This window comes from Ambystoma mexicanum, chromosome 2q (assembly GCF_040938575.1).
Source record: "Ambystoma mexicanum isolate Mex_15411 chromosome 2q, UKY_AmexF1_1, whole genome shotgun sequence".
NCBI lineage: Eukaryota > Metazoa > Chordata > Amphibia > Caudata > Ambystomatidae > Ambystoma > Ambystoma mexicanum.
This window is the reverse complement of record NC_090924.1, coordinates 1,286,627,139-1,286,647,031: the sequence shown is the minus strand read 5'-3', so window position 1 is coordinate 1,286,647,031 and position 19,893 is coordinate 1,286,627,139. Positions and strand designations below refer to the sequence as shown.

General features: G+C 47.6%; 1 protein-coding gene across 3 annotated transcripts in view; it reads left to right on the top strand.

Moving 5' to 3' along the window:
- The window catches only part of DNAJC13 (DnaJ heat shock protein family (Hsp40) member C13), a 2,820,731-nt gene that overhangs the window by 720,981 nt on the left and 2,079,857 nt on the right, over window positions 1–19,893 (top strand). For all 3 annotated transcript variants that reach the window (XM_069648714.1, XM_069648713.1, XM_069648715.1), the window contains exon 16: window positions 4,211–4,267. In XM_069648714.1, the coding sequence (XP_069504815.1) occupies window positions 4,211–4,267 (57 nt within the window). The remainder of the gene's footprint in view (window positions 1–4,210; window positions 4,268–19,893) is intronic.

Here is a 19,893-nt window from a genome sequence, read left to right as displayed (position 1 = left end):
TGGTTCCCTGAGAGAGGTGCTGTAACAACTGAAGAGAGCCCCCCTTATACTTTAGTATCCGCAGCTCTCTGGTCTTCTAGAAAATAAGGTTTTTAGTTTTAAAGAAATTGACGCTCGTCAATACATCTGGGAAGAAGTTCTGTCTCATCTGAAAGTTGGAGTACTCCCTATGTGTTTGGTCGATGGTGAGGTCTACATCTGTGTCTCCCAAGTATTTCTTGGAACAGCCCCCGGACATATCCTTACAGGTTTTGGTCCGTGATCTCCCTTGGGATACCTCTGATGCAGACATTGTTCCTGCAGGACCGGTTCTCGGCTTCCTCCTGCTCCTCTTCCGCAGAACTCCTTTAGGCCTCCAGTGCCGCCACCCCCTGCTCTAGTTGGTCTTGAGAGTTCGCCTGATCACAGAAGGCAGGCTCCAGCTTCTCAAGTGTGGTTTTATTCTGCTGTACATTGAGCGATGGTTCCTGAAAGGAGCTTTTTAATTCTTGCAGTGTTATGGCCATTTCCTTCTGTATCGATTGAAACAAGCATGCAATGTCTCCTTTTGTGGCCGGTTGCGTGTCTGCATCTGCAGTAGGAGGGTGGTCAGAGGGCAGTCATGGTTGTTGGAGCATCTCCTTGATGGAGGTTGCCAGCTTGTCTTTGGTCTTACCAGATTTCATGATGCCCCAGGGGTGTTGCAGCAGAGAGGGGTGCAATGGTCAGTGTGTAAAATGGAGAAGGTGCACTCAGGGGTTCTCAAGCTTATTTGCTGGTGCGGCACCACTTCAGCTGCCAGCCAGCCCACCCCACGCTCATCAAGGCCGCTCCCCTCAAAACCACGGTTCTTCAACCACCTAGAGTTTCAGAACTGCAACGCACTGGCATGGGGGTTTTCAGATGTAGAGTGAAATGCCCCCTGATATTGGGAAAAGTGCTCAGACAAGTCTTTGTGGGGGATGCCCAGGCCGGCAGCTCTCTAAGAGAATTGGTGACGGTGAGTGAGCTATGCCCTGCGCTCTATGCAGTGGTATTAAAATCCTTGCACCTCCACTGTCCAAATCTTCCACTCAAGCCTCAACAAGGTGCTGCCTGTCCCACAAATGTTGGTTCAGCTGGCCTCTCAGGGGTAGGAGGTACGCAGGTACCACAGATGAAAAATCCTATTGATGCCTCTTGGATTAAGCACTGAGGCCTGCGCAATGTAAATGGTAGGGTTGTCAAGTTCAGCTCAACCCCCTAGCTACGGGCTACTCTGCCAAATCCTTCCTTATGCGGCTCACCGCAGTTGGTGTTCCGCTCCAGAGCTCAGCCCACACATTGAGCTCACCTCTGGAGCTGCCATCGCTCCGGCCGCCTCCTGCTCCGGAGCTTGTTAGAGTTCGCCTCGGCTCTGTTATCCGCGCCTGGGTCTACTTCCAGCAGTGCCGGGCACCCACTACCGTGGGAAGCACCCCACGATCCAAAAACCCTCCTCTCACCAGATGGGATATGTGCTGCGCTAGAATGGGTCGGCGGCAGCTGGTTTTCACTCCTGAGAGGCCGCCCCACTCGGCCACGGCGCTCCTCCGCTCACTGGGGTTCCTGCTCCTGCAGTGGCGACCTCTCTGCTCCTCAGACTGATATCCGCTGTGGTGGTTCGTTGCCACCCACTCTACACACCCGCCGACTGCGCCGGAACTCAGGCAAGGTGATAGGGTCCACATGGACCGGGCCTTCACGCCGCTCTGGTACCGATGGCCGCCCTGTTGCACGCAGGTGTTCAAAGCGCGAGCTTCAGGCGCGCACCAATTTCAGGATGATATAAAGTACCCCGTCCTCAGAAACTTGGCCCACAGGTGGCTCAGGGGTTCCGACCGCTATACTCTATTCCCTGGCTCCAGGTTAGGGTGATTTGAGGCTTCAGTTGTCGTTTTCGCCTCCCAAGGCTGCAGAGCTCATGGGGCTACACTGCCATCAGCCTCCAGCCAGACCACACCCCCTCATCTCCCTCCATATTTGTTTAAACTGGTTTTGGACAGTAAAAGCCCCTATGACACTCCCCCCTCTAGTGTTTGAGGCCAGCCCATTGCAGTGGTATTTAGTCTCTGCTGTCCCTGCTACCCTCTGTTAGTTTCCTGTTCTGCTGCTTTGAGGAAGCAAGTCTGCTGATCTGTTTAAGGAGATTTTCCCACACATTTCTGCAGTTGTTGCCGTTCAAAGGCCTTATTTGGCCTTACTGGCTGTGTACTTCGGCTTAGGCATATCCCTGATTGCGTTTCTTGCCTCTCTAGGGCAAATCAGGCTTCAAGAAGTCTCCTGCTGTCTCCCCACATCTGCTAGGTTTAGCCCTCTACACTGGAATGATTGTCTGGGCCGTTTACCACCACAACCTGCTATTTGTCGCCAGGATCTTCTGTTCAGCGCTGTGTTGCTGTTGCCATGGAGGTAGACATCGTATGAAGATAGTTTGTTGCTTTCCTTGGTCATCCAAGCCATCTCTAGATTACAGGTGGAAGGCCACCCGTCCCCCTGAGTGCTAAATCCTGGAAATCGCAACTAAGTAATAAGGCCCTGCACTGACTGGGTTGTTTTGTGGTACTGGAGCAGTTTTCATCAAAGCCACTGACACAAGTACTTGCCTCTGGTCCCACGTTTTGGGTTTACTCGAGATACTCTCCCTGGTCGAGATTCTTTTTAATAGTCTCTATCGCATTCCCCTTCCATTGAGGGACTCTTGCGCTCTGTTGCATCTTCCTTTTGGAACTGTTGGATGTCAATGGATGTACCAGATCACTTCTTTGTCTCATCTGGCCTTACCTGCAGTGGTTTGTCATAGAATCTGCACCTGTGGGATAGATCTGACTTACTCACATTTAAGCAGATGGCCTATTGACTTTCCTACCCTTGTTTCCTATGTAATTTGAAACTGTCCTGGATCTCTTCTAAATTGGCTCTGGGGGTGTCTCCTGCCCCAGATGATACTCGCCTGCCCACAAGTGATTGTGAGCGCAGGACCAAGAATTATAATTTTAGTAACTACCAGTGATTTCCAAGCATTTTAAAGTCATGCTCTGCATTTCTCAAATGACGGATGTATTTTAACATTGTAGTTTATTTTGGTATCACTGGAAACATTTGTCTCTAAAATAGAAATGTGGCTAACATGTGTTTTAATTCTTGGAACAATTTGGCTATGGTTTGGAAATGTTTCCTATCCTCTTTGGTTATGATAGATCCTCATAGGTTCATTTGTTTTATTTTAAATACTGTGCCATACCTTCCCACCAGGTCTAGGGGCTTCTACATAAACCAAGGTTAGGTGTATCTTTAGGACATTGTACTGAATTGTGAAGGCCCATATGGAGCTTCTTTACTAGCTTGTTGGATTTTGTGGTTCCCTTGTTCTCCCCACCCCTGTTGATTTATGTTTGGGGTCCATCTGTGGTAGTTGGCCCACATCTAGACAGCGCGTTATGGAGATGCCCTAAAGACTATTACGGTTTTGTAATATACAGGTGGGTGTCTAGTCAAATGGTCGACCGACAAATGGTCGACAGACAAATGGTTGACACAATTTGGTCGACAGGACAAATGATCGCATTTTTTTTTAATTTATATATATTTTTTAGATTTTCGTTTAGGGAGAAAAAGGGGTTTTTAGCAAAAAAAAAGGGGTTGGGAGGGGGACCCCCCCCCCCAAAAAGTGAAGAAAAAAAAAATTCGATCATTTGACCTGTCGACCTTTTGGTGACGACCATTTGTCCTGTCGACCATTTAGATTCGACCAGTTGACCTACAAACATACAGGTGATCTTTTTAATGCTCTCTCGTTTGCCCCGAGACATTTCAATACTTTTTTTTCAGTATAGCCGTGTAATATGTTTTCTTGAGATGTGTGAGAACTAATTGTACCTACATGTTGACCTGCTACTCCTACCTTGCTGCTCTGTCCAAGCTGCCTCCCTTTGAGAGGTTTGGCTGCCCCATTAAGGTCAGTTGTTGTGCCCTCGAGAGGGTGGTACAAAAATGTCTTGAAATCACCACTGATTCTGTAAATTCTTCTCTAGTTTGTTTGGAAGCACAGTTTCTTCTGCTTGATTTATGCACACTGGAACAACCCCTTTTCTTAAAGAATGGATTTCATCAGAGCAGTCGCAATTAGGGCCACTGTCAATTTTTATTTTCCATGCTTTGTCTCTTTGCATAAGATTGTCAATCTGATCTTTTATATCTTTTGTTTTTTCAGCACCCTTCCATGGCAATAGTTAAGGGAGCTGGATTGGTCATGAAGGCCATAATAGAGGTGAGAAATGTACATTACCTAATTGAAATATTGCAATATTGTCATGCTTCCTGTTAGGTAGATTTTCTCTTTTGAGTGAATTTCTCCACTGTGAGTCCCCCAGCATTTCTGCAGGACTATTGTTTTTTGGGGCTTCTTCTCCAAAGTGACTGGCAACCATTTTCCACACTCACTCATTCTTTTACTGTGACCATGGGAACCCTTTTTACATGTTTTTGATACTTTTTAATGGAGTTATGATTACCTCCATCTTTTCTGGCATCTATTATTATTTCAGCACAGAGCACTTTTTGTGCAGTGTTGCTGCGAAGCTCTTTCAGCTGCCCTTTTTATTTTACCTGTGTAAACACGTGTTGGCAAGGGGGACACTTTTTGTCTCGCATGTTTCCCTGTGAAGGCTGCCACACTCTGGAACTCCCTGCCCCATGAGCTGAGAATAGACCAACCTTACCTACATTTTAGAAAGAGGTATATCGCCCACTCCAACCAGACTGAAGGCTAGACAGATTCTCACTACGGCCTATACAATATTGATATACTTAGCTGACGCTGCATTTCATTGTACATATTCTTGTAGAATTGTATTGTACAGTTGTGAATTATATATAATCTGTAACTTGAGCATTGATACTCATTTCCTGCCAGTGTGCAACCCCACTTCTACCCTACCTGTACCATTATGTAGTGACACTGTGAACTATATGAAACTTTGTAAGCTTTGCATCTTCTTATTGCTGCGCCCTGCTACCTACGGGTTTGGTGTGCATTAGAAATAAATAAACAAACAAACATGTATTTTATTTTGCAAGATCAGCAAACCTTAAGAGGAGTGCTGATGGCAAACATTCTCACTTTTCTCGCTTTTCCAGTAACATTTAGTTACTGTTCCAGGTTCATCTGACAGGCTGTTGTCAGTGTACTTATAGGCACAACATTCTGTGGACTTTTGTCACAGGCTGCATTCGCAGCTGTGGTAAGGGACACCAGGGTCACCATTTGCCTAAAATAGTGGCTGTACTTTTTTAAACCCTGTATTTATTTGAGCTGCCTTCTACCTTCCTGGGTGCGGGAGCTCTTGCTAGGTCTGTTGTCTTTGGCGGGCTACCGTTGGAAAGCCCACTAAGGCTCTCTTAGTGCCTAAAATGACAGGAAGTGGGGAAGGTGAGTGAAAATCCCCCTGGTCTTTGTCCTGCTGTGTGCCTGCCTGGAACCAGTTTGTGCTGGGAAGCTGGTTGTCCCCTTTGGGCAGCCATCCCCCAAATTTGAATAAATGCATGTCTGCTGATTGGTGGGCTCAGCCAGTTTTCCTGCATAAAAGACGAGGATCCTGTAGCAGAAACTCGGTCGACCACTGGAACTGAAGACCTGAAAAAATGACATCCGCAGCCACTTAAAGAGACTGAGAGCACGAGTTTCTCAGCACACTCCATACCCTGTGGACTGTGTGCCTTTTAAGAGCCATTTGACAACCTCCATCCTAGTTGATCTATTTTTATTTTTGTTCGGGCAACCACTCACATGGAAAGAGCACTGAGCAATCAGGGTGAATAAACCCAGAAATTCCCGATGCCCCTAGCCCACATATGTCAACCAAACTGCTTTGGTTTATGACTACGAGATCTAATCTCCATCCCCGTACTCCTCCACAATTTTGTTGGTTGCCCCACCCACACTTTTTTAGGCTGTTAGGGACAGTACTACATGTGGAGCACAGTCAACCCACATACAGTCAGCGAGTAGCTAGTCCTAACTCTCGCTCCCCTCTCCCTCCCAGCCAGATGTGTCACCACTCGCTGTCTATAGGATTGGCCACCCTTCCTGGCCAGGTTTGGGTGCCTCCCTAGAGGGCCAGCTCAGCTCACCACCTTGTGTCCCATGCCTAGGACCACTTCATAACCAGTATCATTATCCTTCTCCTTGTCTTCACCTGCAAGTAGACCAATTATTCCCCTAAGAACCATTTTGCAGTTCAACATCTTCCAAAGCTTGGTTTTGTCTGAAATTTAGTAGGCATCCTTCTGGACCTCCAGTGACTGAATCCCGCTCCTGAAAGTCCCCTCAGCCTAGACAAACTGAGAAAGGGTGCAAACTCCACCACACAACTACCGTCCTTCAACCGAACCTTGAAAAGGGCACCAACAAGCCAGTACTGCATAGATCTTCTGCAGTGCGTCAAACTATTTGAGTGCAATGGCCAGATATTTTCTTCAGTCGCCAAGGCCAAGAAGCCTGAGCTAGGATCTGCTGTCGCCTCTCCTTGGGGACCGTCCTGCTGCTCCAGCTTCTTCATTTACAAGATATTGTGCAGCCCCTAATACTTAACTGGGGCCTGCTTTGTTCCTGTGCTTCAAAGGGTTGCTTTTAAGCTGTTACTTTCATCCCCTCCTATGCCACAGTGAGCTACATTGGGATGGACAACCCATTGTAAACCTTATCCAAAGAAACCTAACTGATACTCACCTGTAAACTCTGCCTTGTCCACTCCTTACCTGCCTTTTCTCTCACACCCCTTGGTCACTGGAACCTCAGTGTCACGCTTGATTCTGCGTGTCTCATCAAGGATAAGGTTGCACTTCCTAAGATTGCCTAAGCAGGGGTTAACTGAAGTTACACAAGTTGGTCTAAAGTTTGCATACTGATATCAGAAGTTTCTGCCACTTTTTGTTAGCTTACAAATGTTCTAAAGTATTGTTATCCTTTGGATATTGCATATTTTCTGTGTTTAATACTACTGTGTGATAGTACTTCCCATTTCCAGCATGGATTCACATGCTCATGAATATTTCCAGTCGTCCGTCTAGGAATCCTCAGTAAAAAGAAAAGCAGTTTCCCTTTTGCCTGAAAACTGCATTTCTCCTCTATAACCAATAACTGTCCTTTGGGGTCATATGGCCCCCATCCAAAGACAGTCCGTCTCCCTCCCTGGTGGCAATCTTCAGATTTTTACTGCACGTTTCCGTGTCAGAGTCCTCATCTTGCTCTTCGAGATTTTTGCTATTTCGAGTTTTTACAGATAGTTTAATATTTTTTTCTCCAACTTTTTTCCATCGTCAACCATTTATCGGCAGCGAGGGCCCGTTGTCAGTGAAGATCCACTTTCATCACAGATCTCCTCTTCAATTTTTTGGGAATGTCCAGGCTTGGGCCTTCTTCGCACATCGGCAATGTCTGATGAGAAGAGGAGTCTCTTCAAACTTTGCGCAAAGTGTGGACTACGGAACACCTACATCGAAGATCGGCACCTCAAGCGCCTGTATTGCCTGCATCCAGACCATGACTAGGACTGATGCAAGATTTGCCATGGGTTCCCGGCTAAGACGAAGCGGGACCGCTATCGAAGGTTGGTGGCGTGGCTCGAAGATGAGGAAGGCCTTTGGCTTGTCCTCTGGACGTAGTCCAGCCTTGTCCAGCACCAGCCGGTCCCACAGGTGTGCTCCCTCAGAGAAACAGGTTGAGATCCCTTAAGAATGCCCCTTCCCAGGGGATACAAAAGAAGGTAAAACACCATGCTGTATTCTAGGGTCGCCGTGGCTGCGAGACCCAGTTCATGACAGACCCAATCCATGTCTCCTCCTCCGTCCACATTGAGCCTGCTGATTGGGAGCCGGGGACCTTCCGCGAGGAAGTCCCTGACCCCTTTGAAGCACAAATCTTTTTCCAAGGACAAGGCTATGAGGAGACGTCTTCAGGAGGTCCATCGAAGGCCCTGTTGAGTAAATCATCCACCACTGCTTCATCAACAATGTCGTCTTTCAGGGTGTCAACTTTGTCGATAGCTGTCCCATCAATGACCACGGCTCCGTCGACAACTACAACCCTGTTGACGGCTTAGTCTGTATCCACTCCATCTACTACGGCAAAGGGGATCCTATTACTACCATGGTGTCTACGGTGAAGTCTACGGCAACCCCACGAGTGGCTCTGCCTCCAGTCTCTTGCGGCTGCTCTTCCCACAACTACAGAGGGGTACACCTGTCTGAGTGCAGCTGCCCATCATTTCCTTCCCAAGGATGCAGGGAGGTTGAGGGAGCTGCTTCCTCCTAAGGGTTTTCTCTGCAGGCATGTGAAGATGTCTCCAACTGGTTTGAAGGGTTCTCCAAGAAGGTCCCCATGCATCTATACAAGCGACGATGAACACTTAGCTGAAGGCTTCTATTCGGAACCACGAAGGAAGCCTTGACCCTATGTCCCGTGAGGGATGTCTCTGAGGGGAGCCTGATCTACTATTTGGCCGGCCAGGGCGTTTGTCTGGAGCTGTTGCCAGTTGCTCCTTTCCCCCCTTCGCTAACGCCCAGGGACAGGTCACTTGACATTCTGACGACCCTCCACACTTTGGTGTCAGAAATAAAAAGGAGGCTGCCACCTGGCCCGGTCTGCAGCCCTCCTAGGGCATGGGCTAAGAGTCCTCCTAGCCCAAGTCCTCCAGGACCAAGTCGCCTACCTAGCCCTACCAGGCCAAAGCGACCGCCTAGGCCCTCGGGGCCGAAATGCCACAGCCGGCACCACCCTAGAGGCCTTTGACTCCGGTGGGGGAGGTAACACTGCACACCGACATGGGCACTGAGACAGACACTGCAGCAATGCATACAGTTGAGTATGATGACTATTTACCAGCTGATGGGGAGCCGCTAGGTACCGATAAGCCCTCCAGGGCGTCGCCTCAGACGATATTGGCTCTTGTCATGCCATGATTTGAAGGGACTGCGCTCTTCAACTTGATGCCCGAGCAGAAGGAAGGGTTCCTTTTTCAATGCTGTGAGTCCTCACGGAAGACAGTCATGTCTGTCCCTTTGCTGGATGACGTCTTGGTGGAAAGATTGGCCCTGATGAAGACGCCTAGTACCGCTCCCCCCCCAAGAGACAGGCTGTAGAAGTAGTACAGGATCCCAGACTCTGCTCCCAGGTGCTTGAGAGAGAGATCTCGGCATACTCCAGACTTTGTGGTAGCCGCCGCCAGATAGCGCTCGTTGAACCCATCGTCCTCTTCCATGGTGCCTCCGGACCAGGAGGGGAAGACGCTTGATTCAGTGGGGAAGTGCATCATTTACACTGCTGCTTCCACTATAAAGGCCGCCAATGCCCTGGCCATTTTGTTAAGACAGGGAGTTCTGGTACAAGCTCGGACCAATCATGGACTTCCTGCTGGATGACAAGAAAGCTGCAGCCTTTGCCCTGTTCCAGAGGGCGAAGTGGCCTCTGACCACACCATCACAGTTGCTTTGGATATTGCAGATTTCGGTTTTCACCAGATTTGCACCAAGGTTCGCTGTATGCCACGAATTTCAGGACGGACGTGCAGTCCAAGGTGGTGGACATGCCCTATGATGGGGACAATTAATTTGGCAAAGCGGTGGGCGAGATGCTGCAGGCCATTAAGACTGACAGACGGCTTGCTTGCTGGGAACACTGCAGCAGAGGAGATCGTCGTCCTTTCGGTCCACTAGAGGAAAGTCCAGCATATCCTCCAAGGGGTTCTCCACCCCCTACTGTCAACCCTCCCGCTCCTCCACCCAGGAGACCTACAGGGGCCACTTGCATCCCTATGGCAGCGAAGGCCAGCCTTGTAGCCTCCCCCTGCAGGCTAAGATGCAGATGCCCAAGCAGGCCTGAACTGGCCGTGGATACAAGCCGACACTTTCTTACCCCACTGCGATGTTGGCTAGAAAACTTTGTCGACAAGTGGAAGACCAATAACACAGACAAATGGGTGCTGGACGTTCTTCATCAAGGGCACACCTTGGAGTTACACACAGGTGGCCTCGCATTCCTCCTGTAGTGCGTCAAGAATTACACATGGCACAGGTCCTGCAGGAGGTTCAAGCCATGTTAAGAAAAGGGGCAATGGAGCCTGGCCTCCAGTGCTCCGGAGTGTACTCCAGATACTTTCTGGTATGGAACTAGTCAGGAGGGTGATGGACAATCCTAGACCTATGACGACTCGGCAAGTATGTGAGGTCTTAGAAGTTGAGGATGGCCACATTGCAGCACGTGCTTGACCATTTGGAGTAAGGGGACTTTTGGGCAACTTTGGACCTGGTGGATGGGTACTTTCACGTCTCCATTCACCCAAAACATCGAAAGTGCCTGCGGTTTGTAGTCCAGGGACGGCACTATTAATTCAAGGCCCTGCCTTTCGGCCTGAAATCTGCACTAAGGGTGTTGACAACCTCTTTAGCTCTGGTAGCAGTGCATCTACGCCTCAAGGGCATTCATGTCTACCCTTATCTGGATGACTGGCTCATCCACTCCTTCTCTCACACGCTGGCCGTGCAGCACACCACAGCAACTATTCGCCTTCTGACGGAACTCAGATTATCCATCAATTATCCAAAGTCCTGCCTGGAGCCATCACAGAACGCTCTGTGCCTGGGTGCCCGTCTCAACACGGTTGCGTGCCTGGCTACCCCCTCAGACTGCGAACTCGCACTGCGCCTGTCGTTTGTGCAGTCCTCAACAGTGCGAACCATCAAGGCACTATTGGACATGATGTCCTCCTGCAGCCACCTCGTTCCATTTTGAAGGCTCCAGATGAGACCTCTTCAAGAGTTCCTGGATGTACGGTGGCTTAAGGTCACAGGTTCTTGACTGGACAAGATCTCCCGCAACCAGGAGTTTTGGCAAGCTCTACGATGGTGGGGAGTATGCCCACATCTCGCTCAAAGAGCTGCTATTCAGATCACACTGTGCCAAGCCACGGTCACCACACTATCTCCTTGGAAGATTGGAGAGCCTGCACCCTAAATCCATACGCTAGAGGCCTCTGCCTCCCTAAGGGAAAGGGCCTCAACATGAACATACTGGAACTTCCGGGCAGTCTTCTGGGCCGTCAAGATTTTCCTGCCTTAACTGCGGGGACTTGTGGTGCGAATCTTCAGACAACACCACCACCATGTTCTACATCCGGAAGCGTGATGGGACGCGCTGCCCCTGAAGTCCCAGACCCTGTGGCACTGGGCCATTCTTCAAGACATGTTCCTCATCCTTTTTCTCCTGGCAGCCATCAAGAACACCATCGCAGGCTCAGCAGGGAGCTGCGCTCCTGCCACAAATGGGTACTTCACCAGGAGCAAGTATCTCTTCTATTCAACTAGTGGGGGTCAACCCCAAATCGACCTCTTCACGACAGCTGCCAACTCCAAGTGCCAGAGGTTCACCAGCAAGTTTCCTGAGCTGAGGAGCATAGATGCCTTCTCAGTCCCATGGGGCGGGCTCTCACTGTATGCCTTTCCGCCAATCCCGCTACTGCTATGTGTGATCAGCACACTCTGACAACATGGTTGCAGGATAATACTTATTGCTCTGGCGTGGCCCAGGCAGATCTGGTACCCAGACCTGCTCCGCCACTCGGTGGCTCAGTCTATCTGCCTCTACTTCCCGACCTTCGCTCCAGAGAGGACTGAACAATCTTGCACCACACCCAGCGTCTGAGTCTTACAGCTTGGCATCTGCATCCCTAGTGTTGGGCCATTATTCCCTGCCCCTGGAGTGCAAGAAGATCCTGACCAAGGCCAGGGCCGAGCCTCCACTACATTGTCATGCTATGCCCACAAATGGAAGCGCTTCAGTGTGGTGTGGGACTCAGAAGTTTATGCCTCTTCATATCACAGCTCTGCAGCTCCTTTCGTACCTGCTTTCGCTGGCCAAGGCTGGGCTGGCTCATGCCTCTTTCAAGGTGCACCTGGCGGCCATATCCAGGTACACCTGCACTCCGGGCAAGCCCTCTCTGTGGCCTCTCTGACTCGTCAAAGAGTACCTCAAGGGCCTCTTCATGACTTTTCCGCCAGTGAAGGCCCCTGCTACGGGTTGCGAGCTCAACGTGGTGTTGACTAAGCTCATGCGGCCCCCATTCGAACCATTGCATCAGGCCCCTCTAAAGTTTCTCTCCTGGAAGACTGCTTTCCTAGTGGCTAGTACCTCAACCAGGCGGGTTGGGGAGATTCAGGCCCTCGCCTGCAAGCAACCTTTTGTCTTTCAACGCTACGAATGTGGTGCTACGAACACACACCCCACTTTTATGGCTCCTGAATTCCATCTAAACGAGCCTTTGGTCCTGCCAGTCATCTTCCCGAACCCTTCTTCGCCCGCTAAGGGTGCGTTGCATTTGCTGGATGTTGCTCGTACCCTGAAGTTTTATGTGACACGCACAAAGGATTTTTAGAAGAAGCCTCAACTCTTTATGAACTTTGGACCTGTGAATCACGGGAAGGCCCTCGTCTAAGGCTTCCATATCCAGGTGGTTCTCTGGCTGCATCATGCACTGTTGTCATCTGGCCAACAGACCGTTACCAGGCTGGCCAAGAGCCAACTCCACAGAGCCATTGCAGCTACTATGGCATTCCTCTGATGTACCCATGCTCGATATCTACAGGGCTGATACGTGGCGGTCCCTGCCCACCTTTACAAGATTCTACTGCATCGACAGGGGCTCCAGGCTGGAGTCGCATGGCTGCTAAGCAGTGCTACACAACCTGTTTACCCTATGAGGGTATTGCTGGATTGTGCTTTCAGATTCCCATTCTTTCACTGGAGCTTGTTTCAGCTGGTGGTATAGTTCTACACTAGGGATGCTGGGATGTGTAGTTTTCTTGAACAAACAGAGGAACACTGGCCAGCATCATGCGATGTACGGGTTGATTGACAGTGGCACTGTAAGAAGGGACACATATTTGGGCCCTCCCAATGCCCACCTTCCAGCTTGGGGTAGGACTGGCTCTGGCTTTGCACCCTGTTGGACCTCCCACTCCATGCTGAGAGGTCCCCATCCCCTCTTGTCAGGGTCAGTTTACTGACCCGTCACATCACGTAAACCCTAATGTACATGCCAGTAATTTGATATGCCTTTTGTTCAGATTCATGGAATGTCCTGGCATCTAGTCAAGCCATTCTTTGGCCAGTAAGAACAAATAAGAATCATTGGGTGCCCTACACCATGATAGTTACTGGCCCGCCCAATCATGCATCCGCTGACTCTATTTCTTGTGCTCGAGGTAGAAAGGTTCATGCCCGCTCATAGTTTCCTGTAAGCTTCTTGAAATGTTTCATATTTGCACAGAGGATACGTGTTATAATGGGTGCTCAGGCCTGTTAGGCAAGATTGGATGCAGTAACCCTGTGGGAGACTACACCAGCCTTGTCCTATTGGTAATAGGTTACCCACCGATTGGTATAGGTCTGTACTACACAAGTTGGTAGAGTGACTGGGCAGCCAGACTTTTCTCGAGAGGGGTACATGTGAGCTGTAGAGATGTAACACTGATATTCACAATTACAAGTATCCACATAACACTTGTACTCAAGGTTTTCTAGTAAAATAATTATTTATTTAACGGTCCGTTTTAAATGAGCCTTCTTTAGAAAGGGCAATAGCAACAATAAAATACACTTTCTCAGAGTTCAGATAAGCAAGTACATACCCTTTTGGGATGCCTCATACACACTTCCTACACCCTGAGGTGACTTCAATTGCTAGGACAATGTTTGGCATTCATATATCACTTTTTGTACTTAATACAATTCTGAGGTTGTGGAAAAGGTTAAGAAAGGAAATGTTAACAGATTGTCGGAGCATGTCAATACTTTCAATCTCCCAATGAAATCTAGATTAGATCTTTCCCAGCACTACATGTTAAATTTATGTACCACCTAAGAGGGACAGTTAGAACCATTGTCAATGGGTCAGAAGAGTCTACATGGAGCCAGCACAGCCAAAGTCAATTTGAACAATGTCTAGGGAGCTGCAGCACTTCTGTAGATAGCACAAATGTCTTGCACAATGTTTTTAGAGAGTTTGTAGTAAAAGGAATCACTGTTGGGCCACAAGCTGTAAGGCAGAACTGAAATAAACTCTGCAAAAAGCAGCTACTGCAAGTCTCTAGTGAGACCACACAAGCTACAGACACAAGAGGCAAGTACCCCTTTTGTCAAGACAGTACCTTAGGTTGGAAGAAGAGATCCAGCTGGCTTCTTTTCTGGTAGCAGTCTTGCACATCTTGGGTCCTGGGCTTCAGTCGTGCGGACAAGAGGGTGGATGTCGGTAGGACTCCTGCACTGCAGTTCGAAGGTCGTCTGCGGCTACGGGCTCTTTCCAATTCAGCAGCACTTCGCGGTTTCAGCTACCGGTAAATAGCCCCTCCACGGATGTTGGACACTTGATGGGCTCCTCTTTCTTCTGGGGTCCAGCACTCCGAGTTGGCTCAGGCATGGGTTGTCCTGCTTCGGGAGGGTCCTCTGGATCTTCCTGGAGCTCTAGTCTGGCTTAAAGACGAAGCCCTCGATTCTGGTTTTCCTGACCCCTGGCACTCGGTTCCAGAAGCAGCAAAGAAGTACAGCCAGCAGGGAGAGGTTTTCCAGAGAAGTTTATCTTGGTGTTAGTTGGTCTCAGCAACCCTAGCGAGGGTCATCCGTTCCGGGCTTCTCTAGTCGATAAGAAAATTGGAGCATCAGCACTGCAGCAGGGCTTCACTGGGCAAACCAACGGTCCAGGAGGGTGCAGCAAGCTTCCCTTCCAGTTTCTTTATTCAAATGTTTTGTCCAGTGGTCCACCCTGCCCTCTGTCCAAGAGACCTCGCCTTTTATGCAGGTTTCTCCAATTCAGGCACAGCCTAGCTGTCATTCACACAGCAGAGTGGCTGTCCTCCAAGGACAGCCAGCCAGCCAATCAGCACTGGGTGCATTCAAGTAACCAAGGAGACTAAGGATGTGCGTTTCGGGCACCTCCCTCGCTTCCTGCCCTGCCAGACACACTGGAGCCAGAGGTGGGTTTCTGCACTGAAGCACGCCAAAGGCAAAACGAACAAAAGGGTTAAACCTGGTTTGGTTCGCAGAGTAAAACCCAAGAAAAACCTCACTAACAAGAAATGGCGAAAAAATGAAGACCGAGGCCATTTTGACAAAACGGTTATCCATGGGTGCTGTACTGCAGCGGAGGCGGTAAAAACGCACAATGGTAGGACAATTAAACCACCGCCACCAGCCATTAAAAGTCGTAAGGGTAACATAAAAAATGTTAAATGAGTAAGTAGGAAAAGGGGCTACTAGGTAACCCCCCCGGTACTTCCACATAAGATGGTGTGTCCTGGACCTACATAGGAAAAACAGGTAAAGTCAATTTTACTTTTTCTACTCTTGGGAACAGTAGTTCACGCAAGAGAAGGTATTTAAACCTTATGAGAAATCCAAAGGACTTCTCTGTGACACTGCACTGAAGGTGCTGTGTGTCACAATACAAAAGGGTAGATGCCTATGGAGTTTCAGACTCAAACTAAAAGAAACAGAGTCTAAATTGGATTTAAAACACAGAAAAGGGTCTGTCTCACTCCAGGATAGAAATGAAAATGTCCTAAAGTCCAGCAAAAGAGCTGGGGGTCTGTAAGGTAGAGGCGAATTAGCCTAGAAAAGCGAATTCTCCCCAACACGGCTCAACCCTATGTCTGTCTTATATACATACGAGTAGTAAGGCCTGAGCGCTTCTCGTGAGATCCAAAATGGGGAAAACTACTTGTGCCGAATGCTTCGGATTGGCTCTGAGTGCAGGTCTAATAGTTGTACCTACTGTTAAGTCAGGTGTTGCACAACCTTAGGTTGAGTGCTGTACAATCACTGACCTATAGTTGGGGCAGTACACCCAGTGAAAACGGAATCCTAACCCTCATTTAACATGGTAGCACGGCAGCACAGTCATGCTTAACTCCAGGAAGGGGATATTGTCCTGCACAAAGTTAAGTTTAGTCCACACACTTATCCACATAAATACACCACACTAGTATACTTAAATATATCCATATTTAATGATACACTTCTCTATATATGTATTATGTATTAGTTGCATAGGTATTTTAGTAAACCCAATTGACAGTAATAAAATACCTAATGTAGTATTTTTTAAAAAGTAAAATTAATTTAAAGCATTCCGCCACTATACTAAAATGTGGATTCATTATCCAAGGATAGGCACACAGTTTATAGTTTTGGGGTGGGAGACGGAGGGGGCACAGGGTGGATGCCCAGAAGAAGGAAACGCAAATCGTAGATCAGCCCAGCACTCTGCATTCAGCCAGTATAGCGAAATGTGTTCATGATTTGCTGCAACTGCGGGGGAATCCTCCAGCTGATAAGTAAACCTGCACTTTGGAAGATTCAAGTAGCTTGAGAACTTGGGTACAGTGTTTCCCCTTGAATACTATCACTCACAGGAGCTACTAAAGACAGCCCACTGAATTCATTAGGGGGGATTAGGGAAAATGTCATGAGGCCAGACCACCTGGTTGGCACCTGAATTTGCCACTTAAGCCTGACCATCTGTTAGGGAGAATTCTCACAAATGTGCTAATTTCTCACTACCTTGGAGACCCCAACAGCTTTGCTGGATTTTGAGGACTTGATTTATTTTTACCTGGAGAGAGTGAGACCCCTTTTCCCACTGTCTCATGTATTGTAATATGCTTTATAACTTTCTCTTGGTTGTGGAGTCTGACAAACTCCATAGGCATCATCTTTTGAATTGTCACTCAGCACCTTCAGTGCAGTGGCACAGGGAAGTCTTTCAGATTTCCCAAATATTTAAATACCTTCTCTTGGATAAACTGTTTCCAAGAGCAGTGAAGTGAAATTGACTCTACTTACATTGTAATTTACATTGTAACTTTCTAGACCCAGAACACACTGTTACAATAGGGAGCTGGAGGGTTTACTTGGTATCCCCTTTGTCTAGCTTCTAATGTAACATTTTTATGTTAACGTTTTCTCGATGAATGACGGGTGGCAGTGGTTTACTTTTAACTACTGTGGTGTGTATTTACCGCTAGTTACTAAGTCACCTGAGGGTGTAGGAAGTCTGTGTGCCATCCCAAAAGGGTACTTACTGATTTAGAAGTATTAAGAGTGTGTATTTTGGAGTGTATTTGTGTGTTACCATTATATTGCCCCTTTTGAAGAAGGTTTACTCTTACTGACTGTTACCCCCCTTGCCCTGGTGCCCCCCCTTGCCCTGTTTGAAATGAGTATTGCTTCAGCAAATATCTAGTGTAAATATCTGTGTGAACTGTTTTAACTTGCCTGAATTGTTTTGAATGTAACTTTGCCTAGTATATATAATAAGCATATTTTTATAGAACTACAGTGGGTAAGTGTTTCCTTAAAGTGTGCTCAAAGGTCTTCATACTTAACTATAGCCCTTCTCTCGCCTAGACTAAGCCTGCCTGCTCAGCCACTGCTACCAACATACTTGTGTAGTTCAGGTCAATACTAAGAGTCTTCTTTCTACATTCCTACCACAGGTGGACTTTAGTAAAACTCGCTAACAAGGGGGCAAAACTATTTTTGCATAAAAAGAATTGGTTTATGTGCAGTGATGAATATGCAACGCTTGAAAGACCGATTGTGATGTTTAACAGTCAAATGCTTGTAGTGTACACACTGTCATCTTGCTCAGAACGTGATTTTCCAGGAAAAAAACATGCAACGGTGAGCCAGAGGGTCAGGCTGGAGTGGAGACTGTGGTCGCTTGTTCGCTCGCAATAAATGCGTGTCTTGCGGGTCCTTAAAGGAGCTCTCTTCCAGAGATGGTGCCACTACTTTCCCGTCTCTGGAAGACAGCTCCATTCTTGGTTTTCTCCTGGATTCCATTGCAGATCAAAATTCTGCACACAGTTTTGTGTGCTTTTTCAAAACAAATTCTGCCAGGTAGCCATTGTGCACCAGCTTTTGAAAATCACCTGAACATAAGTGATGCCCTGTCTCCACCCTTGTCTCCCTAGACATCACCAGTGAAAGATTAATATTTGCATCCTTAGTTATACCATTTTGTTGTCCTGAAGAAAGCTTGAAGCCTTTGAAAATCACGTTCTGAGCAAGATGACATTAGTGTGCACACTACAAGCATTTGACTGTTAAACATCACAATCGGTCCTTCAAGTCAGAAACACCAAATCCGTGTCGACAGTGAAAATGTGTTGCATATTGATCACTGCACATAAACCAATTTTTTATGCAAAAATAGTTTTGCCAATGTTAAGACTCATGTCCAATTAGGCAACAATTGCAATGCCCTTGTTTTTTGTTGTCTCTCTGATCACAATGTTTAATCCCGAGTGCGATTCTGTACAACTAGTTCAAATAGTTTCTTTTTTAATAGGTCTTCCCACCTTCTCCACGCCTAAGGGAGGGGTAGCCTGGTTTCTCCTTTTCTCTTGCTTCTCAGTGTACTTGGCCTTTCAGTACTAGGCCCCCCTTTAATAAAAAAGGAGGCTTTTTGCCCTTTTTCTTTCTCTTGCCTAAGAATTTACCCTAGACCAGTCTAGATATTTAAGTCAACGCTTTGTGCCCAAGTGATTTCTTATTTGGTCTAAATCTGCCCAGCGGTTTACGCGCTATGGCTGTTCAAAAACGGCACCTTTTCTCTATGAATGAATGGGCTGAAAACTGTAAAACTGGTGTTTTGTTAATAACTTTCATTTTATAGGTTATTGTTCCCAAAATATGCACGTCGGGGGAGGGGGGGCGCATTGACAAACTTTGTTTTGAACATTTCCATCCAGCAATTCAAAGGTTATTAGTAATAGCTGATTTTTGAAATCCTGTCAGCCCCTCTGCTGCAATGCACCATGGGAGATATAGCTATCATTATGGGAGAAGGGGCACATTTGTTTTTCTCTAAAATTTCAGCCAAATCAGACATATGAGCAGGGAATGATTTAAAGTGGTACTTGCAACATGGCGCATAAGGATGGAACAAAATCTGCTCTCAGCCCTCCTCGGGGGCAGTACTGGCTCTAGCAAAAACCCTACTAGTTATCCTGCAGCAGGTTTAGAGGGGTCCCCATCCCCCGGTTGACAGGGGCAGGTCCCTCACCCCGTCACAGCTATCACCAGCATGTCTGGAGCACACTAACAAGATTGATGAACATTTTCCCAAACATTCAATAGTGGACAGTGTACCTCTGCATTATTCTCCACAAGGGAGGTAGAAGTGCTACACAAAAAAGGTATAATCGGGGCAGGGTCACCCTGTAGCATAGAGCATGCCGGTCAGATAGCACAGTGAGCTAAGCTCTCACCCCAGTATCTGTGCACATCCTGCTGTTGCAGTTTCGAATCCCGGCGGGGTCAACTAAGCCTTTCAGCCTTCCAAGGTCAATAAATTGAGTTCCACACATTGAGACGTATACAAAGCCTTGACGTCCAAGCTAACTAAGCTTGTAACCATCTTTCCATTGGACTGATTTGAGTTTGGTAATAACACCCGTGGTGTCGTTTAAGTACGATCTTAAATTACTCGGTCTCGGTCTTAATACATGGTCCAGGTATTCTGAGATATTCTCAGTCGCCCATCCTATTCCATTAAGGATCAGGCGTCCTTCAGGTATATCGTCAAAGTGTTTATGTATTTTAGGTAGAAAATACATGATCCGGTTCCTTTATCAATAAATAATTCCTCTCATCGTCTGTAACAACAATCAAGAATGGCATGACATATACATATATAGATTTGGCATCTTTCTGCCCAAGTTTTTACTTCCATTCCACCCATACCTTAATCCGACTCTCCCATAGTGAACCACATGAAAAAACAATTAGACGTAATAGTACATTCGTTATCACAGTTTGCGTATGGCCTTGGTATTGTATGG